General features: G+C 48.3%; 2 protein-coding genes across 4 annotated transcripts in view; both read right to left on the reverse strand.

The window, feature by feature from the left end:
- Positions 1–3039: 3039 nt before the first annotated feature.
- PRKRIP1 (PRKR interacting protein 1) lies at positions 3040–12619 on the reverse strand. Its single transcript, XM_050929133.1, has 6 exons — positions 12468–12619; positions 11280–11358; positions 8489–8589; positions 7561–7646; positions 6051–6118; positions 3040–3777 (listed from the first exon to the last, which is right to left on the reverse strand). Exons 1-6 carry the CDS (start codon positions 12585–12587, stop codon positions 3665–3667), a joined length of 567 nt encoding a protein of 188 aa, XP_050785090.1. The 5' UTR covers positions 12588–12619; the 3' UTR covers positions 3040–3664.
- Positions 12620–17762: 5143 nt separating this feature from the next.
- Positions 17763–26835, reverse strand: part of SH2B2 (SH2B adaptor protein 2) — a 71547-nt gene continuing 62474 nt past the window's right edge. For all 3 annotated transcript variants that reach the window (XM_050929105.1, XM_050929103.1, XM_050929102.1), the window contains 2 exons: positions 24218–24389; positions 17763–21228 (listed from right to left, as the gene is read on the reverse strand). In XM_050929105.1, the coding sequence (XP_050785062.1) occupies positions 20915–21228; positions 24218–24389 (486 nt within the window). In that variant the 3' untranslated portion in view covers positions 17763–20914. The remainder of the gene's footprint in view (positions 21229–24217; positions 24390–26835) is intronic.

Below are 26835 nucleotides of genomic sequence, written 5' to 3' on the forward strand. Positions count from 1 at the left end.
GCACCTGCTCTCTATAGACTCTGCAGGAAATCGTAGAGGAGCCCATTGCAAGAGGGAGCAGGGATGTGGACTGCGTTGCAGGGAAGAGGCCATCATAGTTCTTTACTTAAAAAGAAGATGCAGGAAAATGCAAATTCCATACCAAATGTTACCAGGACAAAAGTAGCACAATAGGGCAGCTTGACCCCTAAAGTCATTCCCATCTTTCAGAAGTCAGTTTTCTTGGGGGAGGGGGGGGAGGAGACACACAGCAAAAGCCAATCCAAATAACTCCTAGCCCAACAATAATATAAATATGTATTTAATTTACTTTTCACCATTTAGGTTGTTCAATTTTTGCATTCATTCAAGGTGTGATGCTGAAAGTTGCTCAGTTTTACTACTGTAGCCTTTATTTTGCCAATCCTCATTTGGAACTGCATTGGACTAGAAATCCAGAGACCTAGGTTTCTGCTACTGATTTCTCAAGGGACCCAGAACAAGCCACTTCCCCTGCTGTACTTCAGTTTTCCTTTCTATATGAGGATAATGATACTAATTTTCCTTTATAAGATTACCACAGCATACTGTGGTCTTAGTATTCAGGGGCAGACATACTGCATAGGTATTTACAGTACAATGTCTGTGGTCTAGAAGACACACCATTGAAACATATCTCTAAAGTAGCTTATACAGTTCTTTGCAGGATTTCTTGCAACATACACCAAACATGGCCTGAACTGACACACACATTCAGCCCTCCTAGAGACTGCTAGCAAGGGAAACAGCAGGACACATTTCACCTTCAGTGGTGCAACATCAGTCCTTTGATGAGTTTCACATACAAGCTTAATGTTCTTGGAAGGAGATGTGTGTGTGTGTGTGTATATACACAATTCACTATAGGTCGTTAGAGAGTCATAAGGCGACAGAACCAGGCAGCATAGCTTGAATGCAGTTGGACCCTAATGTAGTGGGATAGACAAGTCCATCTTCACCATTCAGATGAGAGTCCTCAGGTGACACGCATGCCTTTAATTAATGAAAAACCCCATTCATTTCATTCAGCCCAGCAACCTGACACGTCGGAAGAGAAGCTATGCCTCAGGGAACAGTTTATTCATGAGACTCATACTCCTCCCCTCCCTTTTCCCCCCATACAGGCTGGGAAATAGCCTATGTTTTACCTGTCACCTACAAATCATCCTAGTGTGGAAAGTTTGCTCACCCTCTGCCTGCCCGGAGCAAGCAGAGGGCACAGTTCTCCTAACTCATGGCTGTACCAAGATCCCTGGGGAAACGCCACTGATCGTAGCGTGTTGTTAACATGTCGTGTACCTCCTTCCAGCACACTAAACACCTCAGCAACTACGTGGGTGAAAGCCATTACTACGCTCTCGCATGAGCTCACAGGAAAAGGAAAAAAGATAAACACACCCTTTCACCTGTGGGTGGAAAACCTTTCAGTCCTCGTCCACTAGGGAAATCTGCACAACACCTTCAAAGGACGAGCCTGGGAACTGAAATAACTTTGCTAGACACTACGAATCATGGACGGAATAGGGATACTGGAATTGTGGCTCACCACAACAGCCACTCTGCCCCACTCCCAGCTGCCTCTCTTTTCCCCATCTCCCACTTCCTTCCTTTCTCCCGCATGACTGGTGTTGACAGGCCACTTCACCTTGAAATATACATTAACCACGTATGCTAAACAATCTGTTCCGCCTTGTATTTAGCTGGGACACTATGAGTACATTTCCCAGAGCTGAAGAACTCCTCTCCGTAAGCTCAAAAGCTTGTCTCCCTCTCTCTCACCAACAGAAGTTGGCCCAATAAAAGATATTACCTCACCCACCTTGTCTCACTGATCATGGAATCATTCAGTCTCTTCAGTCCTACTCCCCGCACTGGGAGTGGGCTAGAGACAGCATACAAAGCATATAGCTTGCTTTGAAGCCTCACCTTCTGCAGCGATGAGCTCCAAAGAGAGCACAAAGCAGCTTTCCACCACTGAAGGAGAGATGACCTTGCCACAGGCCATTAAGGAAAGGGATCTAGCCTCCGAGAACTGGAAAAAACCTCAGTGGAAGCAACAAAGTCTGCTTCCCCATTATGCAGGTAACTTTACAGAGAAGCAGAACATTAACTTGCTCAACCACCACAACTGGTTTCAGGCAGCAACATCAGATGCAGCAGGCTGATCTAATAGTCTCCCTTTCTTTTAAGGATATTTTAGATAACTTAGCATCAGCAAAGGCTTGAGAGGAAAAAAAATAGCTCCTGGACTAAAAGCATTCAAAAAACGACCAGCACTTCCAAGTTAAAAAGAAACAAAAGTTGTTTTCTTCAATCCAAGCTGCTGGCAATGGATACAGAAATGGGTTTTGGTTTTAATTTAACTGGTCAGTGCAGATGGAAGGTGCTGCACTGACAGCTCCTGAAACCTAAAGTCCTCTCTCCACAAAACAGGCACAGTTCAAGCAGTGGCAGGGCAAGGTGCCCCGCTAGCGTGCGTCAACCCTGAGGCTGCACTGTGCTGGATCTTTCTGCAGAGACCGCCCCAAGACAGTCTTTAAGAGAAGGATGTGTGTCCCAGGACCGCAAAACATTTAACACAGCAACACAAGGTTCAAAGCATGATAGAAAGAGAGGCTGCTATCCCTTAAGAGATGACTGGCCCTGTGTTGGTAGGTTACAGACCTACTTTCTTTTGGAAAAATTAGAAGAAAAAGCTCTTCCTATCAGAAAATTAAAGGCACAGTATACACAGCAGCTCTCTACAGTCTTAAATCTGTTATCTCCCTGTTAAGCGTTGGTGTCACTACTGCTCTCTTCATCCCTTAATCCAAACACGGTTAGGATGGCACAGCATTGCCATATAATGTTAAGTATTTCTCTAAATTTCCTGGAATTTCACATGCTTCTCCACCCCACCCCACCCCCAGGAAACAAAGCATCATTCATGTTCTTTAAAAACGCCTGAGTCCAGCTTTAAAATCAGCAGGCAAGAGGTTCCTGTGTTAGTTAAATCACATTCAAATAAGAGCAGACAGGAAATCAGACATTCCCGTTTTATTAATAGAAAAATTGAAAAGAAAGGAATAGGGCACATCTGAGCAATAAAAAAGGGTTTCTCTGTTTAAATACCTCTCACCCTCGTCTAGCAACAGAAACTGACTTCTTCGGGTTAGAGCCGGGCCCAATACACAACCCCAAATTGAAAATACTCACAGTGTGGGGGAGTTTGGGCCCAGTCCAATCTTTACTTCAAGTTAAATTCTGCCCTCGAATCATACATCCCACTGCTAGTGAGTTCAATGAATGTTGCGTACACAGCCTTCAGGGCAGAATCTGCCCTCAAATGTCGATGGATATGTTTTCGATCTCAGCCAGAAAACACTTTGGGCCATGCTAGAAAGAACTCTAGGGTAACGCAGGCTTGTGGCTGGCTCGTTAGAGCAACCTTATAGCAGACTGCACAGCAGTTATACAAGCAGTTATGAAAATACTCTTATTTGGCAGCCTTCTACCAAAAGCCTTTGGGACTCAGATGTGAAGGTCACACCTCCACTGTCAAGCAGGTACAACAGCCAGGCAGAACCTATTAGCATATGAGATGAAAGCTTCTGTGTTCCTGAACATAAAGTAATGAACGTTGTTTCCAGCTGCCACTGCATCATCATCATCTTCCCATCACAAAGCTGGGATCTTCTGCATCATCCTCCTTCTCTTCCTCCTCCTTGGTATCCTCATCTTCTTCCTCACTGGTCTGTTGCTCTTGAGACTGGTCAGACTCTAATGGGGTAAAGAGAACATGTTGATTACCTGGAACAAGGCATGCACGCCAATGTATTAAACAGCAGATTAACCTCAGAAATTAGAAGAGAAAAAGCTTATTAGGTTACCCACCTTGTCCAATCCTAAAGGGTCATTGCAAAATTGCTCTCTACCATGTATTTACTAACATTTTGTCCAGTTATCTTTTAAAGGCCCCATGTGACAGGCTTCCAAGTGAAACGATGGGCGCACCAGAAAAATCACACCTTCAGGAATATTCCCTCACTTCAGCTTCTTAATTGTATCCCATTGCTCCTAGTTATTACTAGCACTCCTTGTACCACTAGGTAGTGCCCGTTCAAGATCACAGCTATTTTATAGCTATGCTGGGATCTGCAACAGATTGACAGGTTTGGCCTTGCTTAGGAGTATGCTGAGCTCTGTGGGGTAGGTGTTGCAAACCAGGTTCATGAAAAGCGTCTCAAGTTTCAATCTGCTGGAGAAGGACCAGACCTGGGACCATTTATCAGAACCCCAATGATGATCTTTGATTGGATAAAATGGGACCCTTGATCCAAAATCCTTCCTAACGCCCTCCTCCAGCTCCTACACCTGAATTTGGTTTGGGACGCAACAGTACTCATCCCAAGCACCAACCCTTGCACACAGCATTTTATTTCTTAGTAGTTTGATGCCACCAACTGGTGAAGCTGTGTAACGTCACTTGATATTAGGCACCACACTTTACTGAAAGAAAAAAAAAAAAAAAAAAAGAAAAGGCGACAGGAGTTGGATTCACAGTCCTGGAAACTGAAGTCCTGTTTATTCAGAGAACACGCTTCCCTACGCAATCCAACCAATAAACTTCCACCTTGCTTTGGAAGGTCTCCCTCTAGAAGACAGAGGGGAGTATGATCTCTGTTGAGACTTCCAAGACCGTTGCCAGTTACAGCCAACTGTGATGCTAGTTCCAACCAACAACCTAGATGTGAAAGACTCCACACCACATCACAAGTCCCTGATGCAGCAATTCCATCCTCACCAGTACATAACTGTAGTTAAATATGACACCAGTCAAAATAAAGACTCTACAATTTATGTTTGCCTCAAGATCAAGCTCCACAACAAACTAATGAACTGATAACAAGGCACCAAATCCACCTGTAGTGTCACTTCAGTGGAATTATGCCAAGGATTGACCATCTGATTTAATAGGTCACAGGCTGGCAAATGTCAGGTTCAAACAGATGTGTGTTTTACAAACAGATATAGTCACATCTAGCAAAACTATCAGCATTGCCACAGCCCTCAAAGACTTCCTGTGCAATCATAATTCAAAGCCACAACGTGCAGTTATTTCTAAGAAAAGTGAGTGATCGTGCTCTCACTAGAGCTACCTAGTCAACAAGTGTTTGATTCTCCAATCAGTAATCTTGATTGTACTAAAATACCTGATTTTCCAGATTTAAACAGAACAGCTATAGAATTGTGGATGTTTCTTTCTATATGTGGAACACGGATGGTACCGGAATAGATCACTCTTTTACACGCAGTACCATAAGTCAGTTTCTGGCTGGCCACACAGTATGCAGTTTTTTCCTCAGTGCGGTTCTAATTTTTCTGCCCTGTCCTCAGTGCGTAAGACTATTTTTATGTCATCTGATTCCCTTTCTAAAAATGCAGAATTAGAGCATTTTACAAAAGGCAAGTTCTCAGTTTGACCGAGCCAAAATATTTGCAAAAGCATCATCTTAGGAAAACATCAACATTTGCTGCAGTTAAGGAGCAAACCGAACCAGTTTGTAGGTCAGCGATATTTTGAATGAAGGGTAGCATTTTCAGAAGCACCTAAGGATAAGTCTACATTGCAGCAGGGAGGTTGCTTCCCAGCCCGGACAGACAGATGTGCTGGCAAGCTAGCGAGCTAAAAATATTAGTGTGGCCATTGCAGCATGTGGCAGTGGCACGGGCTAGCCAACTGAGTACACAGCTGCTCAACCCTCTTGGTCGGTAAGCAGCACAGACCTTCACATTGCTACCGTGAGTGCACTAGCTCGAGCAGAGCTAGCGCATCTGTCTGCCCCAGCTGCTGCAGACATACCCCACGTGATTTACCAGCCTAGCTCCCATCCTAAGTGAATTTCAATGGGGCTTTTGAAAGTTATACTGAAATTTAACAGACTAGCTTGTCCTCTGTCACACAGGCACAAACTGCAAGCTCAGCAGGGGGGAGGGGGAGGAGAGCGAGCAGAACTGAGCCCTGAAGAAGGGGAAAATTTTATTCTGCTGACCTTCTTGCTGCTTCTTTTGCTCAAGTTTACTTTTCTTAGCCAGCAGTTTCTTCTCTTTTAACTTCTGTCTGTAAAACAAGAAAAAACACTCATGACAGTGAAAATTCCAGCATTTCAATCTTTTTGTACATTTTAATGTGTTAGACGATATGCTCCTGTCAGGTTTGGAACATGGACCTTAAAAGCCAAGTTCAGGTCAAATCTGGCCTCACATTTCCCTTTAGTGAGAGTGAAGTTTGACAAAACAAGACCAACAGAAATGTCCCCAAGTTGTTTTTATTCCAACTGAAAACTTTCATATTTTTTAGCCATTTTCCTGGGGGACTTGCAACCCATGTGCTAGTACAGAAGAAACTGAAAATGGAACAGACATGAAACAAAAATGAGCGTGACTCATCTATTTTCATTATCCAAGAAAAAATGCCCAAAAAGCAAACAGAATGGCGAAGTCAGTTTGTTAAAGCTGAAAATTAAAAAAATGGAAGGTATTATCACTAACCATTTTTATATACAAGTTTTTAACTTGAAATCATCTCTCTAACTACACTGACCTATTACAAACATCTCCCCAGCAGCATGCTTCAGTTCTAACCTAAAGGTGTAGGAGAGAATTTCAGTCTCCAGGGCTCATTCTCTCCTTGGCCCTTATGTCAAGAATGCTAACAAGGGACCAGTAAGAGTCAAGGGTGACAAGGCTGTTTGTGATGTGGATACTTGTGCACAGATACATTAACTGAGACCAGTAACTAATTTCATAGACCTTTCAACAGCTGGTAGCACCTTTCAGTCACTAGAACCCTGAACAACAGTCTCCAGTGATGGTGAATGGAAGCTGCAGGGGCTCAACACCTCTGAAAATTTAGTCCTCTAGGTTGCCCTAGTGTTTTAAAAAGACACTGCACTAAACAAAGATTGCAGACTTCACATGCCTCCATCAATCGGATACAATTCCTAGAGTATGTTTGTTAACAGGAATTTATCTGTGTCAATCCCATATATGCTGATGGATAGCAGTCAGTTATAATGTGATTTTAAACATTTCACATTAATCAGTAGTTCCATATATCTGGTATATTTTCAGAGCTAAATTCACTACTGGTATAAGAGAGCACACACAGTACTGTTGACTTAAATAGTCAACTTAAGTAGTAATTCTGATCTGCAGTCTTTTTGAGCATCCACATGAAACAATGAGCTGAATAAATCACGTTGATTTAAACAGAACCCTGATCTACAAAGTCGTCACCTTTTGTTCTGCAGGCTCATATCCCTGCAAATACCCAAGATGCACAGTCATTTTCTGAACTTAAAGTTCTTGGCTCCAAGTGCTACAGACACTCACTTAAGAAACTTTTAAAAACACTTTTGAAACTGATCTCTGTAGTCAGACATCTGAGCTGAAAGATCTGGACCGTGGAAGACAGCATTCAGCCAAACTATGTAGCTACAGGCAGGACATAAAGCATTTAGAGTTTCTATGTTCAGTCTCCCAGGAACAATTTGCTCTCACCGCTTCCTTCTGCGTTTCGCCGTCTGCTCTTCTGCAATCATCTTATTCTTCTCCAGTTTCTTCTGGTATTCCTCATCCAGTTTTTGCTGTAATTGATCATGTGACATTTTGGTTACAATCTAAACAAAATGTGATTATATAAATTATCTCTCGATGTTGGGAGAAGTCTCTTAGCAGACACACTGGGAAGATTTGCCAGCACGTTTGGTGTGGGTGCCTTTTTATATTAAAAAATGTGTATTGATAAGAAAAATGTTCTTTGTAAAATTTAACAGCCAAATTCCAAGATCCTTAACTGAGAGGGGAGGGGGGAAAGGGTGAGGACCTAATCAACATCAAGTGCAACAAGAACCTGAGGATTTGGCCCTAGAAAATTATATAGCAAAAGAGGGAATAACATGGAAGACATCAGCAGCAACACACGAATCAAGTGACTTTGAAAGATGTGCTGAGAGGGGGACTCGGCCGAGGGACAAAGATCCATGGGAGAGCAGTGCTAATGTATCCCTGGTCCAGGACTTGAGAGCAAGTCCAGGAGTGGGCAATTTTTGATTCCTGAGTTTAGAGAAGTACTTGTTTTGATGCTGTCTTTGTAAGCCAAGGGCTGTTAACCAAGGAAGCATAACCTATGCTGCTCACTTTGTTGGCTGGGAAGAATCTACTCATATTTCTATTGATTTTTAAAGCATTTTTAAGTCATATTTGGGAACGAGGGCATAAGCCTCCAGCAGGGTCAGCCATTACAGAGAGGGAATGGCACGGTCTGATGCAAAGAGCCAGATGTGTTAATGCTGGTTTTCCAGAGCACATATCCCATATTAGGAAAAACAGCCAGCTTGAAGTTCATCTGATTTCACACACACGTAGAAAAACAGTACAATGAAAACTGAGTAATCGGACAATTGACTGCTGTAAGGGGCCCGCTGACCTTCTCAGCCATGGCATCCATGAAATCCTGCCTCTGGTACTCTCGCCGACGAAGATGTCGGTACACATGGAATTCCCCACTGCCAGCTCCAGCACTAGAACCTGCCAATGGCACAAGGATCATTAGATAGTCTGCTACTCTTTGTATGTGACCTTTCACTCCATATTCATTATGAAAATATGCTTATATGAATATGACATGACTGATGTACTTTATGCAAGATGGGTCTTGTAAAATATCATTGGAAAGGTTATAATTTACAGAATGTGATTATCCAATGTGTATGCCTGTATCATTTCTGTACTTGAAGTTAGGAACAGTGACTATGTATTTGTATTTCAACTATGCTACTTTGGGTGATGCCCACTGCTACCACTTCAGGCACAACAATGGAAAAGCCAGACAGGGCTGATGACCTATCCGCGAGGAAAATGGACTGTTAAAAGGCTTGGCCTTCCTGCAGACTGCTCTATACTGCCACTGTTTCATGGATGCTGAGATACTACAGAGTCAAGTGGTCTTGTCACCTGATACTAAACATGACTTGGGACTGCTTGTAACTTTCCACTGGAAGGGAACGGAGGTGTCACATTTTGGTAACAAAGGATTCTCATCTTATGTAAATCCTACTCAAGGGTGGGGAGGAAGGCAAACGTGGCTCCTCCTCTCCCTGGCCTTCTACCCAAGAAGAAAGATTGCTAAAGCCAGCTGAAGGGAAGGCAGGGGAGGAGTCCAGATTGAGACAGGGGTCCAGTCTGAAAGGAACTCTGAATCACAGAAACTTTGCAACCTGCCTAAAATCATATTCAGGGTGAGAATTTACATTTTGTAACCTATTTCTTCAGTTTATTGAGCTTAGCTTGTGTACTTTGGTTTATTTGTTCAGTAATCTGCTTTTTTGGTCTGTTATCTCTCATACTTACTTAAAATTCACCTTTTGTAGTTGTTAAACTTATTTCTTGTTTATAATATAATCCAATTTATTTAATTTCTAACCGTGGGGGAGAGTTGTGCATATCTCCCTCCAGACTGAGGGCGGGGGTGAATTTCATAAAACCTTTGGGTTTGTGCCCCTTAAAGGGAGTGGGCACCAGAGTGTTGGGGCGAGCCCCTAAGGCTGAATCTTCCCAGAGCGGATCTCTGTCTCTCTCTGCAGCTGGGTGTGCCCCTGCCTGTGCACTTGGCTGGAATTGGCTCATGAGCCTAGCCCAGTAAGACAAGGTAAAGGGGACCTAGGCTGGCAGAACAGGCTAACTCAGGGGCACCCCAGAACATCAGGTGACACCCCAAAGGGCCCAAACCTGTCACACTGTATACAAAGCACCTCCTAAGGGAAGGTCAGAGTAAGATTTACCTGAACTCTGCCCCTTTAAGCACTGACATCTGTTGAGGAGATTAAAGGGAATGGCCCGGGGTGCAGAAGCAGAGTCCAGTGTGCTCTGAAAGGACTCAGCAACCCTTTAACAAAACTCCAGTTTTAAAAATGTCCCTGGTCTAAGACGCTCCCAAATGGACGCCTATGGGATTCAGGTGACCACACAGCAAGCATGAAAAATTGGGACAGGAGTGGGGAGGGGGGTAATAGGCACCTATATAAGACAAAGCCCCAAATATCAGGACTGTCCCTGTAAAATCGGGACATCTGGTCACTCTGTATGGAATATAACTGACTGAGGGATTGTAAGAAGTAAAGACATCACAAGTTGGTAACAGCATATTTTTATCATCGATTTTTATCCAGCCCAGGTGAAAGGGGTTTGAAAGCCAGAGAGAGCTATGAGACACCAGGGGCTCAGTCCAGTTTCTGCTGGTCAGCAGCCCGCACCACAAAACCATCACCACCGTCAATTCATTGACTAGACCCCTTGCCATCAGTCTCAGCTGAGTCTCTAAGAACTGAATGGGCCATGGAGACTCAATTCACCCCCCACCCTGGTTCAAGCAACGGTAGGTTGACTGGGCAATGTGGTACGTCTTGTCCTGCTATGCACACACACACCAGTCCCTCCCACCTGCCCCCCTTTCCACAGGAATCGCTAGGTCTCACACAAAGTCAGGGAGGGAAAGCAAATACAGTGGTAATGAAACCATTGTAGTCTATTCACCACACTTCCTTTTAAGGCAATAATGGATTATAGATATAATTGGCTTCCCCGTCCTTTCGTACACTGATCCTTGGAGTTCTCCCTCTCTGGTATCAATCTGCACCCGCACTCTCACTGGGGCTTCACCTGCAGGATCTGTCCCTTCCCTTTGATTGCTAAACCACCTCTTTAAGGCCTCAATTCAGCAAAGTACTTAACAGAGACACGGTCCCAAACCAGAGGACGGCCTTTAAGGCTCAAGTCTAAGTGTCAAGAGATCTAGGTTGATCCTGGCTCAGATGTTCATTATGTGCCTCGATTTCCCACCTTCTGAGAGATGGGGATAATACACTCACAGAAGGGGCTGTGAGGTCTGAATTAGTATCTCCGAAGCACTTTGAGATCCTAGAGGAGGCCAGAGTTACTACTTACTATCAATACAGCAGCACCTTGCCTCTACCCACAGTTAGAAGTGCAGACGAGCATTCTGGGGAGGCCTAGGTGCTGTTCACATCACACTCTGAAAATAAACAGCCACAACGTAGACTAATAAAGAGACAACTTGGAAAAATGCTACCAAAAGCCCATTCCTGGCTGCTTTTCTTAACAAAAGTGGACAGGAGAAGAGCTCTCTCTCCTGTCTTCCATTACACATTCATCTAGGCCATTTGATCTATAGTTATCTGAAGAACAGCGAGTGCCCTTACCCATAACATCTCTCACAAATTCCGGGGGAGGGCGTGGTGCCCATTCATTTAGTTTTTCAGGAATTGGAACAGTCTTATCCTAAAAAAAAAAAAAACAAGCCAACCATCAAAATCTCCTCTGGGCAAAGGTTTAATGCATTATCGAAAGCTGATATATGCACAATGGCATGTCAGCACAGATCTGAGCAGAAGTAGAACTGTGCTAGCTCCTTTCCTCCAGCAGAAAAATTGGGGATCAGTGGCCCCAAGGGACAAGAGTCAGGGCACACCCCCAGAATGGGAACTGGAGATCAGTGACAGCCACCCCTCCCCACACATACTGAATTTGAGATTTCCTCCCAGCATACAGAATGGAGAGTTACCCATTGTGTCTACCTAACACAGGGGATGAAAGAACCAATCCCCCAAGGGGGAGGAATCAGGATGCCCCGAGCACAGAGGTATGGGAGATCAGTCTGCCGGGGAGGAGGGATCAAGGTGCCCCCAGGGAAGGGGTATAGGGGATCAGTCGGGGGGGGGGAGGGGAGGAGGCAGGGGGTTGGTTAAGGCCCCCAGCATAAGGAGGGAGGTCAGTTTGGGCCCCCAAAACAGGGAGCAAGTTCAATTTGGGGAAAAGGGTTGGGGTGCCCCTGGGCAGCAAAGAAGGGTTAGTTCCCAGAGGAGGGATCAGGGTACCCCAGGACAAAGAGGGTGGAGACAGTACAAGTGGAATCAGTCCTAGGAGAGAGGGGTGTGGTCCAAGCCCCCAGCAGGGGGAGGGGGATCAGTGAGGGAAGGGAAGTTTGGTTCAGCTGGTGAGGGTTGTGAAGGGGGATCAGTCCCGAGAGGGTTGACCTGCCCCTGGGTAGAGCAGAGGGGAACAGTACCAGGAGCAGATCCCAGTCACAGGTCAGTCCCGGGGAGAGGGGGGAGAAGGCGAGGTATCAGTCTGGGTGGGAGTGGTCCCGGGGGCTCGGCTCGGCAGTCCAGGGGTCCCGGGGGATCAGTCCGGGGGGGCCGGTCCCGAGGGCTCGGCGTGGCGGGTCAGTCCAGGGGATCGGTCCGGGGGGGGGCGGTTGCGGGGGCTCAGCGCGGCGGGTCAGTCCGGGGGGGGCAGGGGGATCGGTCGGGGGCCGGTCAGTCCGGGGGGGCAGTCCCGGGGGCTCGGTCAGTCCGGGGGGGCGGCCCCGGGGGCTCGGCGCTGCTCACCGGGTTCTTCATGAGCCGCTCCAGCCGCAGCCGCTGCTCCTCGGCCGCGCTCCGGGGGATGACCAGCGGCTGCGGCTCCTTGCGGGGCCGGGGCGGCCGCGGGGCCGAGGGCGCCGCCATCTCCGGCCTCTGCCGGCAGCGCCTGGGCCCGCCCGGCCCCTGCTGATGACGTCTTGGCGGCGACGGGCCGCTGCTTATTAGCATACATGAATATTCACCAGGCCAGGCGGATTACTAATAAGATCTATCCATATTAATAAGCACGTCAATATTCATAGCCAGGCGCTGATCAAGGAGCGTGTCTGCGTCAGACCTTGTTATTGTAGGGTCGCCTGGGAGCTCTGGCTCCTTATCCAACCAGCATCCCTTGCTAGCACCGCAGCCTGGCTTGTTATTGTAGGGCCGCTTGAGTTTGTTATTGTCAGGTTGCTGATTAGGACTGAGCCTGACACCCTGGTTTGTTAGTGCAGGGGCTGGAGGTGCCCACGGCCCCAGACCAAGGGGATCACAGCCGACCCAGCCCCCCTCTTCCTGGCTGCGTCTCCCCCTGGGGGCAGGCTGGACGCGCCCCGGTGGCTGGCCCCTGAGGTTAGTCACGCCATGGGGCCATTCCACCTCGGTGCCCTGCTCCCCTGGCACACCACCAGGACATGGTGAAGGCGAGCCAAGCCCTGGCTGACGGGCGTTTCAGGGAGGCTGCAGGCCTGCTCCCAAAACGTGGGGTAGTCCTTGCACAGTCTGTGTAGGGTCTGGGCTCTACCTTAAATGCTAGGTTGGCCAAGATAACTTTAATGTCTGTGCCCTGTAGTTAGATTGACCTCCTTGTGGCAGACACAGCTAGATCGACAGAAGATTTCTCCCTCCCCGCAGCCTAGCTAGCAGTGGGGTGGATTTACTGCAGCCACAGCAGAACGCCTTCCCTGGCTGTAGTGTTTACACTCCAGTGCTACAGCGCTGTAGCATTGACAATGTCGACACAGGCCCTAGGCAATACCCAGGCAGGAACAGCAGCCGTGTCAGAGCAGGGCATCCAGGGACGTTCATGCCATTCACAGCCCTTAAAGCCATACCTAGCCCCCCATTGGTTCAGCTGGCTCAGAGCCCGTCTAGCCAATGTGGTAAAAACAACATAATTGTTTAAATGCTGGGCCCTGTGTAGAGCATAGTTCTCACCCTTGCTATCCTTAATACAACCTCATCTGTATTGGCAAGGGCAAAAAACGGCAGTAGACACAGCTGAAGAAAGTAAAGAAATACACACATCATGTAAAGTACATGAAGAGCTACCCCTGCAAAATGCTTAGCATTATTATTAGAGCTCTAGGGTGTTTCTTCTCTTTGCTGAGGTATTACAAAGCACTGGAGTTTTAATAATGATGATCACCAGTGATACAGCACCCTTCACATCCAAAGCACCTTCCAGATATTATCTCGTTACCCCTCTACAAGGTAAGTAGAATTGCACAGCTCTAAGGCACAGAACGTTTACGTGACTTGCCTAGACCTACAATAGAATATAGGGGCAGAGCTGGGATTACAAATCAGTTGTTCCCAAGTCCCAGTCCTGTGCTCTAGTCACTAGATCAAACTTCTCCCTCTTTTGCTTTCAAAGCTGGGTTGTTTTATTGTAGCCCAAACAGTGCAACCTTCTACTCTCCTCAAGTAGCAATGCTGAGCTGAGTTTTGTCCCCAAAGCCCTACAAGATATGCCAGAGAGAGGGGGCCTCGGTTTGCACAGAAGGTCACATTCTGGCTGTGTTTTGTGGCTGCTTGCGATTGTGCACACCCGCTGTGCAGAGGCTCCCGGCTGGAATTCAGTGCATTTTGCACCAGCATGCCTGCCTGTGCCAAATTTCTACCTCAGTGACAATGTAAGCGAGACCGTACTCGCTCCTAGCACCTCCCTGTGTTGCTGCCTGCACCATCTGTTTGTGTCACTTTAGTAACTTAACTAGCGCTCCACGTGACACCTCACAGGCTTTTGTCCACAGACAGTGATAGATTATGGTGGCTTGAGGGGAGCTGCCTCCAACAACATAAGCAATCTATATGGGAAAGAAGGCATTGAGGTAGCTCCCTGCATGTGAGCCTGCACCATGCACATCTCCTTTCACAGCCTTTGAAGGCACAAGGCTTGTACCAACAGGGAGATTGTAAACCTGAGCGACACTTAGCCATTGCAACAGCTGGAAATTAAGAACCGGGAGTCAATGCAGAGCCCGGCTGGGCCACAAGCTTCGTATGCAAGCCAAATTTCTTGTCAGCCAGCTGTGTGCTACAGAAATGGCATGACATTCACTCAGGCTGTGTGCATGCCAAAATTAGCTACTAAAGGTCAGGTGCAGTGGAAGAGGGGAATACTGCCTTGTTATATTTTACACCAAGATTGGCAGAAGCTGCAGAATCTGGATCCAGATCCCAGATGGCCTAAAGGTGCAAGGGATGTGCAGAGGGAGAGCTTTGAGTCCGCTCTGTACATTTAAGGACCATTTACAAAATCTGGATCTACTATTGAACCTGCCCAAAAAAGACAGAGGACATGGAGCTGGCTTTCTGGTTCAGCCCCCCTCTGTGTTTACAGAAGGCTCCTTTTTACCTCCTCTGAGGCTGATCTAGAAATCACACTGGTTTATGCGTCGTGTTGGTCGTACAAAACTGATTTTAAAAAGAACGGTGTGAATTTAGTGCTGGCAGAGTTCCCAAATGGCTGACAACACCAGTGCTTGAAGTCTGGACAGCCACAGTACAGGTAGGAGCAAGATAACCTGCCCCGCAGCCAACTGCCCAGCATGCTGCTCAAGGCAGTCCTGTCTCCATGGCTCAGTCAGCCCTTGGGCCTTCTGCTAAGCTGGCCAGAAAACAGGCCAGTTAGGATGGTGGTTCCTGTGATCTGGACACCTGTCCACTGGAGGCTGAATAGAAACTAGCTCATTTCCCACAAGCCACGGAATAGCCCTTGGTCCACTTCCAGTCACAAGCAGCCTGGAAATTAAAAGTGCTGTATACAATATCATTACTAATCCACTGACACCCAGCCAGTCCCTCTGCATCGCTTAATACCTAGATGCTCATCGGCCGGTCTGACTGCCCTACAATGCCGTTTCTTCATCACTGCAGCCACCACCTCTACAAAGCTGTAGTTCCAAGATAAACATTTCAATATTGGGAACTACTGCCTGGCTGTCAGGTCATGGTTCTGGGGCACTAGTCCCTAATGAAGGAATGCCAACCAGGAGTGTAGAAATAGCTACAAACATGGACCTGGCTAGTTTGGTTCTGTAGATAGTCCAAACTATAGTTTCCCACCTGTAACAAGGTACGACCACATAAAATCACAGCTGCTTTGCTGGTCATCTAAAGGAGCCCATACGTGCAGTATGTGGAAAAAGCCAATGAGCAGTGTGCCCTCAAACCACACAGCCCTACGAAACTGACCTGAGCCAACAGTGCAGTTGGTACTTGCTTGTTATTTTCAAGATACTCACTGGAGACAAGACAATTGTCAGGGTTGTGCAAAAATAGCAAATATTCCTTTGTGAAATTTTAAAAATTGCCATATAATGATTCACAGTTTTGTGGTGGAGTCTTGATCAATTCCAAAATTGTGCTGACTGCAGCCTGGCAGGTTTTACACCAGAACAGGAAAACATTTGCATGTTTAAACAGAGGAAAAAAAAAAAGCCAACCCTGCTCTTGGTCTAAACAATTGTTTGCATTTCAAAATTCAGCATTTGGAGGCACTTTCTTGAAAACGGGGGCATTCTTGAAAGAAACGGAACTTGTTATCGCTCTGACATGCTCCTGCATTTGGATGGGGAGGTGGGGCAGAAATGTCCATTTTTGACATTTGAGCTTTGCAATATCTAAGTGAATGAAATGTGAAAACCTTTGATCCTGAGGGTTCTCGGGTTCTTTGTAAATCAGTCTCTACCCTAATAATCACACACGCTACAGCAGTTCCGATTCCATCCAGCCGAGGGCAGCCGGACTCATACAAATAAGCCAGTAAACTACACTACAGCTGGCTTGTCTCTTACATTGTTTCTACTCCCAGATCTCTCTGTTCCTTACAAATGGACAGACGTGTCCTTCTCTCAGCTTCCCAGGAATCCTGTAAGAGGAGGACGGAACATTATTTTCCAGCACAACCCACAATTCATTCGTCCCTGCTGCAAGAGGTTGCAGTTCACCAACACACCAGGGCATGAATAACTTACTAATGCACAAGAGCACACAATGTAATTGTCCCTGGTGCTTGCCTTAGGGATCAAGCAGTATAAGCGTCCTAGAGCCAAGGATTCCATCCTGCTTTTCGTATCACCTGACCTGGTTACAAGAAACCGGGTCCAGCAGCTTTCTTCTGAAACTGTTCCCAGGTATCAGCAAGGCTTGTGTCGCTGCCCGCATCACGCCGCCTAACTAAGCTTGTGCCAGGGCATTCTGGGAAAATCCAGACAGTGCCTCAGCAGCAGAGAGAACATTGACTCCAGAGGATATAGGACCATGCTGAATTTACCAGTGACCCATGTGACACTGACAGCAAAAGAGCAGGGGGCTGGCTGAGGTTAGCGACTCACAATAAACCTCCAAAAACAGGCTACAACTAGCAGAAAGAAACTCTGATCCATGGCACAGAAGCGTCACCACTGGCACAACTCTGTGGACCACTTGGAAGTGCTTTGCTGCCCAACAGTGCTCCAGCCACCACCGTTTGAGGCCACTGTCAGTGCTGCATGTGAAAGAGGAAGAAGAGTCTTGTGGTTAAGCCCCTAGCTGGGAAGCCACAAGACCTCGAGTAAATTCCCAGTTCTGTTTACTCCCTTTGTGACCTTGGGCACGTCATGATCGCTCTGTGCCTCAGCTTCCCCAGCTGTTAAACAGCCAACAGGTACTTCCTTCCCACCCTGTGTAGGCTGGAAGCTCTTTGGGACAAGGACCATCTCTTGCTCTGTGTCTGTACAGCCCCTAGTATAATGCAGCCCATCTCTCAGTTGGGACTTCTTGGTGCTACCGGTCTACAGATCATAAACAACCTATTCACACACACAGGGCATGTGGTCCACAACTGGGCCTCCTATGTGCTCAGGGGGGCTGGAGCAATTTGTATAGTGGGGGTGCTGAAAGCCAGTGAACCAAACTGTAAATCGTGTATATGATGGAAACCGTTTCGAGCCAGGAAGGCTGCTGCACCTGTAGTTACAGCACCTATATACGCACTCTGATAAGCTAATATGGTAGCTGGCACTCTGAGAGCAAAGCCAGGGAAGCCCCTAGAATCACGTTCAATGCAGCGTCTTGGTTCAAGAGGTTTTATTTCAAAACTGGAACTCAATTTTCCCATTTGTTTTACAAGTTGCTTAAATAAATTTAGTTATTCTACAGAACATTACACTTTTCCCTACTTCCCCCTATTTACAAATCAACATATTTGCTTGTAGATCATTTGCTGCCCCCTTTCCCGCTTACCTCACCCCCACGGTGGAATGGGAAAAAGCAGCCAGCTGGCGAAGGTCTGCGAGGCAATGCTTTGCCTCTGTCCAACCAGCCCACTGAGTCTTTCTGGAGGAGGAGAATGGCAGCAACCGTTCAGTATCTGGACACTCCCCGTCAGTTCCTTGGGGGCGCAAATACAGCAGGTCTATTTCAGACTCGCTACCAAAGAAAGCCCTGCCTTTCTCTGCAGCACAGGATGCCACCTGTGTGAGTATGGCACGGGTTCCTCTGTATGTGACCCCGCCCGGGCTGGGCTGCTGCAGCATGCAAATAAAAACCCCAACCTAAATCGAACCCCTCCCGCTGTCCCTTCCAGATCCTTTGAAAGCAGAAGTGGCTGTAAGCAGAGGGGAATGGGCAGCCCAAGGCTTCACTCCCCGCATCCTGCTTCAGGGGCACAACACTTAAGCAGGTGGTGCAGCAGGCTGGCCCAGAAGACCCATTCTTTGCCTTTGCAAGTGGGGGGCAGGGGAGGGGAAGAGCTGGGAGAAGTGGCCACGGGGGCGGGGGGAAAGATGAGGGCACATTTTGCTGGCTCAGGAAAGAAGGCACCAAAAAATGCCAAAAGAACCCTTGAGTGGGACTCAAGGCCTTGTCTACACACACAAGTTGTTCCACTTTAACAATACCTGCAGCGGAAGCCCTCCCTAGCGTGGACTCTGTTAGACTGGCAGATAGGTGCTTACACCATATAACTTATTCCATATGGGAACAATATATAGTGTTAAAAGGCAGCTTTCATAATACCTAGCTCTTATATGGGGCTTTTCATCAGTAGATCTCAAAGCACTTTACAAAAGAGAGGTCAGTCTCATTATGCCAATTTTACAGATGGGGAAACTGAAGCACAGAGACAGGACGTGACTTGCCCAAGGTCACCCAGCAGGCTAATAGAACTGCGAACAGAATCCAGGTCTGCTAAGTCCCAGTCCAGTGCTCAATCCATTTTGCCACACATGCACACTAGAGGTGCACTGGTGCAACAATTTCAGTTTAAATAAAAATATGCACACCAGGTCCCAGCCCACCAACTGACATAATTATATAACATTAAATTAGTGTGTAGACCTGGCTTTAAGTGCTGGATCTCTGCCCACAGGGAGTTTCATCCAGCCATGAGTACACATTTTTTTATTTAAATTAAAACCAGAAGCATACCAACCAAACACCTCAGTTATTTTATCTATGAACACAGCAAGAAATAGCCCTCTCTTGTCTCCAGCTCGCTCTCCTTAGGCGGTTAAGTTTAATGGGCAATAGTTTCAAAAGTGGCCTCTGATTTTTCAGTGCCTTAATTTTGCGGAACACAACCAAATTTTCACTGACTTCTAACAGAGTAGAGGGGGCCTGGCCCTCCTGAAAATGAGGTTCCCTGGGCATCTCCAGCTGGGGACCCAAACACTGGAGCAGCCCCCAAAAAATATGTGACCACTTGAAAATCTGGGCCAATGTCATATTTTAAAAGCTCTGTCTCTAGGGGATGGAACTGGTTGAATTTGCCATGTTAGCCAAAAGATGCACTTGCAATTGTGTTCCTCTTAGCAACGACAATGCAACATACAGGGTATAGCCATGACTGGGATTCAACCAGGAACTTTCAGGTTGGTGTATGTGTGTGTCAGAGAGAAAGAGCATGCACGTAAAAGATAGAGAGAGAATATGCATAAGACACACGTGCATATATTACCAAGAAACCATTGACAAACTGGGGGAAGTTCAGAGAACATAAACACAAATGATCAGGGCCTGAGGAGATGGCTTTAGAAGGAAATACTAACAGAACTCCACAGATACAGGCTGGATACGAGGTGACGGAGGCAGGGAGATTTTATTCCACCCCTCAAGCAGCTGTAGGATTTTAAAAACCAAGAAGGAAAAAGGAATCATTAGGGTGGATAAAGTGAAGAAAGGGAAAATATAGGCTGGCTATCTGGAAAAACTTTCTGACAGTCAGACGCATTAGGCTGTGGAATAATCTCCCCACGGGTTTGGGACTCAAGTGAACAAACAACCCTAAATTTCCTGCGAACAATCTCGTAATAGCAATGGAGAGGGACCAGGTAGTTTGACAGGTCTTTTCCATCTCTGACAGGTGTGTGTGCTGGCACGTTCTCTGTACTAGTAACAAAACTACCTTGGCGAGATTTGTCATGTACAAGGTCACCTCAAAACGTTACTAGCCTGCAGTGTCTTGTTTGCAAAACTCAAGGTAATTATCCCTGAAGGGAAGTAATCATTTGAGGTGACCTTGACTACGTTCCAATACTGGCAATGTCTAGTCCTTTCCATCAAGGAAACGCCAGGAGATGCTTTCATTGTTGCACAGCTAAGGGAAGAACGACATAAATCAAAGCCATGGATTCCTATTCCAGGAGAATCACTGCATGTTACTAGACCCAAGCGGGAAGTGAGTCCCGATCCAACAGCAGACAATGGAGAGACCGGCAGGCGAGTCTTCGTAGGAGTTAAGGGAACCGACCGCAAGATGACAAGGACAGAGAGCGGGCACTGCTGACCCTAGAACAGGTTTCTTAATGGCACTGGTGTCTTTGGCTTTGTGAGTTCAGAGCACGAGCCAGATCTAGGGAGCTGTGAATGTGTTTGGTTGGGCATACCCAACGCGATTTCCCGGCTGGCAAGTCGCTCATCGTTCAAACCATTCTCCGAGCTGCCAGGGGGAGACAGGACAGCCCAGGTCCATTGCTGGTGATGGATGGAGTTGGCACCAGTGAATCGGACGCGGAGGTGAGGGGCACACCAGAAAGCTGACAAGAGAGTGGGGACAGCCCAAGGCTTTGGGCCATGGCAATATGTAAACATTCACTGGGCGAGGTGGGTGGTCGGAGATCGGAGCCAGGGCTCATCAGCAATGGCACGAGCAACCTCATGAACCACGGCTGCATCGGCAGGCAAGGACACCCCACACAGAGGGCTAGCCTCCACTCTGTGACCCCTCAGTAGAAAGAATACTGGTTCTCAACCGCCCTGGTCCTGTTGCGTGAGCCGTCGCTCTCGTGGTAGTCGTCCGCGCTAACGCTGGGCGACTCCAGCAGGCGCTCGGTGCTGTTGCTGCGGCTCCGGGCGCTGAGGGTCCCCTCCATTCGGTGGTACAGAGGGTGGCCGGTGGAGGAGGAAGAGGCGACAGCCCCCTCCACGGGCGATGTGGGCTGGAAAGGGCCTGGCACAAAGCCGGAGAAGTAGTGTTGGGACAAGAGGTCACTTCTGCAGCTGGGCTGTTGGGAGGCAACAGCTGGAGCAGGGCTGGCATCTGCAAGGTGAAACACAAAAGAGTCACGTGCATGGCAAATGCACGAGGGTGAATGTTTTACGAGCCGTTCGGTGCTGGACTGACAGCCGAGGAGAGAGAGGAGTTATCCATCCCCAGGGCACATACCGCACAGAGACGCTTGCCCCACACAGCGCTGCCAATATGCTTTGCACTCACACGGCACCTGTCATCAGAGGGTCTCGTGTGCTTTACACAGGTGAGTGTCATTAGCCCCAAGTTACAGGTGGGGAAACTGAGGCACACATAGGGTAGGTGGAGGGGGTCTGGCCCAAGGCCACCCAGCAAGTCAGTGACCGTCAGGACTTCAGATCTGCTGCAGATCTTCCAACTCCTAGACACTAGGTGGTATGGTCTCCCCTGCCCTCAATCAGTTGAAATATGGAGCCAGGTCCCAGGAATGGCCATGCTGCACTGGACATGGGAGGAAGGGCAGCGTGGTACTGGCATGGGCTGCTCTATTGACTAAGGAGCTAGCTCATCATCTTTGCCCATCTCGCAGCATTTTGCAGACTCCGGTTCAGCCTCACAGCACCCAGGCCAGGCAAGGAAGCAGGCGGGATCACCTGCGACATGGCAGGCAAGTCACCACATAATAATAATAATAATAATAATAATAATAATAGCAGATATACCTATCTCCTAGAACTGAAAGGGACCTTGAAAGGTCAGAATCCAGCCCTCTGCCTTCACTAGCAGGACCAAGTACTGATTTTTGCCCCAGATCCCTAAGTGGCTCCCTCAAGGATTGAACTCACAACATAACGTCAGTGGGAGAGCTCAGAAAGACCTTAGGTCTCCCGAATCCCACTCCAGCCCTTTAACCGTGACTCCTCACTGCAGATCTCCCGGTGGTTCCGACTCCAGTGCTAGGAGCTACATCCTGTCCCTCCCAGCCTCTCACACTGACCCATGGCAGGACACCAAACGAATCTGCTCTCAGTCCATTTGGGTCTTGGCCAATCTGGGGACAGCTGCTCCCTGAGTCTTCTGCGTGAAGCCACATAACCCTCATTGCCTGCAGGGGGTGAGCACAACTATGTGCCCTTCCTTGCAGGCCTCCAAGGGCAAAGGGGTGTCTCCTGCCCAGCCAGGGGTGGTTCCTTCTCCCCAAGCACAGTGGCACTGTCCCTCCGCTCTCATGGTGATGCCCTGGCCTGCCCCATACCCAGCTGGGACAGCACCGGGCTGCGTAGGCCTCATCTCGGAAGCCCTGTGAGTTGCTAGCACAGCTGAAATGCCTCCAAGGGGAGCACAAAAATCTACGGGGCCAAGTGGCGAGAGCAGAAAGTGCCAGCGCTGTAACTCTGCCCCTTCTACCTCCAACTGCACAAGCGCTCAGCGAGTCTGGATGGAACATGTGGCCTATTGCCCGCCCTCCTCCCCAATAAACCCTGGATGGAGACATGGAACAAGATCAGGCCCATCAGGTTTGCATCATCTTGAGCAGACCCTCACTCACTGCTGTTACAGGGTGTGGAGAGGACAGCAGCTGGTGCAGGGACTCCTGGCAGCATGTCCCCATTGGAGGGATTGAGGGGCGTGAGGGGTGTGGGTGACAGCCCAGTGTCAAGGGGACTCTGCATGGACCTGGTGGCACCCCAGAAAACCAGGCAGGTCTTGGGGGAAAATCAAGCTCCTTGGGGAGGCCTCTTGCCACTTCCTATGCAGACGGAAGGAAGCCCGTCTCCCTGGGGACAAACTGAGAGACACCCCTGAGCCCCATATGAAGGCTATCTAGGGGACCACTGACCTCTATATCACGTTACGGCCCCCACTGATCTCTGAGATTGCTCATTTGAGGAGCGGGTTTTAAATGCATCCACCCTATGCCAATTCGGAGGCAGCGCAGACCCAAACGATCACATCCCCTCAGGACACGAGGTGCTCAGGGCTCTCGCCCTGTTCAGCCCTTCAAGATCTAATCAGACACACGGACAAAGGTAATAAAATCCTTCCTACAAGGGTCCACCCAACTGCATCTTGAGTGACTTCACTCGCCCTGCCTCATCAAGTATGTGCAACAGGCCATTCAGCACATCTCTTATCACTGGAGCAGAAAATACACACACTGGCGCCCAGAACACACTTCCTGCAGCTCATGGAGTGACACGGGGATGGATACACACACAGAGCTCTTTTAGATTTGCTATATACGGAGGCAGCACCTCTAGTGGTTAGAGCAGAACACTGGGCATCTGTAAGGCCAGGTACATGGTTATCAGTAGGAACTGAACTTAGGACCTCTGGATGCTAAAGCCTACACCATTACTGCTTGAGCTAAAGGAGCTGGCTCTGCTAGCCAGGACTGTAGCAGGCCCAACCTCTATATATGGCCTGGCCACCACTAGAAGGGGCACATCCACATCCAGGATGCTGCGTTTCTATTCTAATCCCTTGCTGTATAACCCTGAGCATAAGCTCACTGACCCTCAGTTTGTCTCTCTGTAAAATGGGATAATAGATGCAGACCTACTTTCATACCATGCTTTGAGATCCCTGGATGAGAGATATCAGACATTATGTTGTGAAAGTTGTCTCTGGAAATCCACCCCAACCCATATTCAAAGGGTGCCAGCCTGTAAAGCCGGCTTGGTCCTTCTGGCCAAGGAATCTTGGATGCGGTTCCTTCTGGAGCCAGACACCACCATTCCTGAGCTGGCTGCTGGTCAGAAGAACTCAAGGGCTAAGTGAAGTGCTCCTAGCCCCACTCCCCAAGGGGCAGCAGAGGGGCAACACCATCGAATAAGCAGCACAGCTTTTGGGAAATGGTATTGGAGGGGAAAACACGAGAGAACCTTTTTCTTTTGGATGTTTGCAGGAAACTTGGTGTAAACATGTTTCTCCTGGAGACGGCCCTGACCCCAAGTCCTAGGGTTGCATCCGGATATGAGCTCGGGCCCATCTCCAGCTCTCCTCACTCATCTCCTGTGCAGGATCACGAGGAGGCTGTGCTACCCGGGTGACCTACCAGAGAAGGGGCCCTGCGCCACGACGTAGCTGCGGAGAGTGATGTCAGCTGAGCCGCCGGACTCCAGGGGGATGGGGTGGGTGTGGAAGTGCCGCAACATATCGAAGATGGTCTGGAACCAGAGGTGCTGCACGTGGCACTGTCCGTTCTCGTTCAGGGACAGCCGCAGGTGCTGCAAGAGAGGAGCACAGTGAAGCAGATGGGCCAGCCAAAGGGCAAGTCCACCGCAGCCGTGGCTACTGACTCAAGTGTTATTTTTGCCACAGAGCGTGCACGTGGCTTGGTTCCTTCATGTGCCAGGTAGAACGTTTACAGCTCCCTCAATCCAAAGGCTACTGGTTATCTACAAACAACATTGTTTTTTCCGCTTTGCTAGCGATTTGGCTCAAACAGGAAGAGCTCATGTTTCAGAGCATGTCGGGAAACTGATTGGCTGCCAAGCAACAGCTACTATGACCCATTCGGAAAGCGTCCGGTCAGGGTTACCAGCAGCATGAAACAGAAGTGTTCTTTGAGCAGAGGGGGAAAGAAAAAGCAAAGCACCTTTACCCACACACAAAATAAATCTGGAATAGAGGCTGCTCAAAGAGAACATACAGCAGAGAGCTTCTGCTCTGTGACCTTTCATTGACACGAGCACGGCTGCATGCAAGTTAAAGTGCAACTGAATTGCAGTGCAAGACATTTGCTGGGAAATCAAGGGCCATTTGCCTTAGCTACTTCCGTCTGCAGTGGAGTGGCCTGTTAAACCATTATCGTTTCACCCCTACAGGGCAGTATTCCTTATAAACACTGCACGTTTCAATGGCCTTTCCGAATTGCAAGTCCCTCCAGTGAAGTGTGAGGTTCCTCTGCGCAACTCCTACCAAACTCAGGAGTGTGTGTTTATTAATAAGCCCAGGAGATTTAAAAAGGACCCTATGTAGTGTGCCCCCTGGTGGTGTGGTGACAAGGCTTGGCTGCAATAAATAACAGGATTTTCTATTGGGGCTGCTGGATACAGACAGATCCTTTGGTTCTCTCTGGCTCGCCTAGCTGCCAGACCACCTAACACAGCCTGTGCTGCCCAGTGTCACCATACAGGGTCTCCCCTCAGTCCTGGCCTGGACAGTCATGGAAGGAACTGCTGTCTACCCCCCACACCTATCCCTTCCAAGAGTCTTGGCTCTGGTGAAAGATGCCAGATTAATAATGGTGCGAAACGAAGCCCAACGTTCATCCTCAGCAGCAGTGATGTGAGCTTCCTGGCTGGGCTCTCTGCCGATGGGTGTAAACCCAGAGCCTGGGAGGGCAGCTCAGGGGTGACACGGCAGTTCTGTGGTAGGCCCATACAGTGCTCTGCGGTCGGCCCACCAGCACGAATTGCAGGGAGAGCTTTTTGTGAACCAGACGCTTGTCCCCACATAACTAGCCTGAGCCTGCAGCCCTGACTTCTGAACAGACACGACTGCATTGGAACCAGTGACCTAGAAGCCAAGACCTCCACAGCCTGTTGAGTCATCTCAGTCCCCCAGGCCGGCAGCCTTTAGGTAGAACATAACCACACACCAGAGCACACCTGAAAAAGGGGTGGTCTGGCTCTTTCTTAGCAGTCTGGAAAGCTGCTTTACATCCCGAGCTAGAAGAGAGACATGCACCACCCCTGGATCTCACTGGAGCACCCGTGAGCTAGTGCTTCCTCTGAAGCCAGTGCAAACCTTCTCTGGTGTCAGTGGGAGCAGACTGGAAAAGTCAGACACAAGCTGCAAATCCTCAAATTATCTGGCAGACAAGGGAGCCTCCTACTCCCAAAGTTATGTTCTCGGCTGCATCCTTCCTCCTCACCTTCCCAGCACGAGGAGTCCCATCAGCGACAATGGGACAGATGACCATACTAACCACGGTAACGCAAGCAGGATTTGGCACACAGACTAAAACTGTATCCAGCAGCCTCTCTGTTGTACTGTAAGTCAGGAAGTTGGTTCAGCAATCTCATATTAAAAGATCTGTTCCCCAGGCTCGGAAGTCCATTAACGTGACTGTTTATCAGGCTGGCACTGAAGATTTGAATTTGACGGGGCTCTGGATTCTTCTCCCCTTATGTTAATATCTTTAAAACTAGGCCAGTTTTTCAAGCTTCAGAAGTTGCATCAATGTATTTTGGGAATGGAGTGGTGGGGCAGGCAGGGGATGAATTTGGAATATGCAAAGATAAACAGAGGCCCTTAATCTAGGGTGTGGGTTGAGCAGTCTTGAGGGAGAAGCCCCAGAGGAGTCAAGCCTGGAGAGAACGTTGGAGCTCAGCTTTGTTATGCTGCATTTGATTTCTTTGTTAATAAAGCCAAGCCACAGGAAAGGGGCTAGTTAGCAAGTCGATATGCCGTATGACTGTTGATTTAGATCAGGCTAGATAAGGAACTTGCACCCAAATCCTAATTCACCAACAGGACGCACGGCATGTACAGATTTGGAGCAAACAATTATGTTCTAAAAATAAAACAAAAATATGTAACAAGAGCTTCCTCTCTTGGGGCCTGAGAGGTGCTAAGCACCCACAATGTTCCCTGAAACCAGCTGGAGTAGAGAGCGCTCAGCATCACTCAGGATCAGGCCTGTCATGACTTGCCAAGGCTAACACT

Source organism: Gopherus flavomarginatus, chromosome 19, assembly GCF_025201925.1.
Source record: "Gopherus flavomarginatus isolate rGopFla2 chromosome 19, rGopFla2.mat.asm, whole genome shotgun sequence".
NCBI lineage: Eukaryota > Metazoa > Chordata > Testudines > Testudinidae > Gopherus > Gopherus flavomarginatus.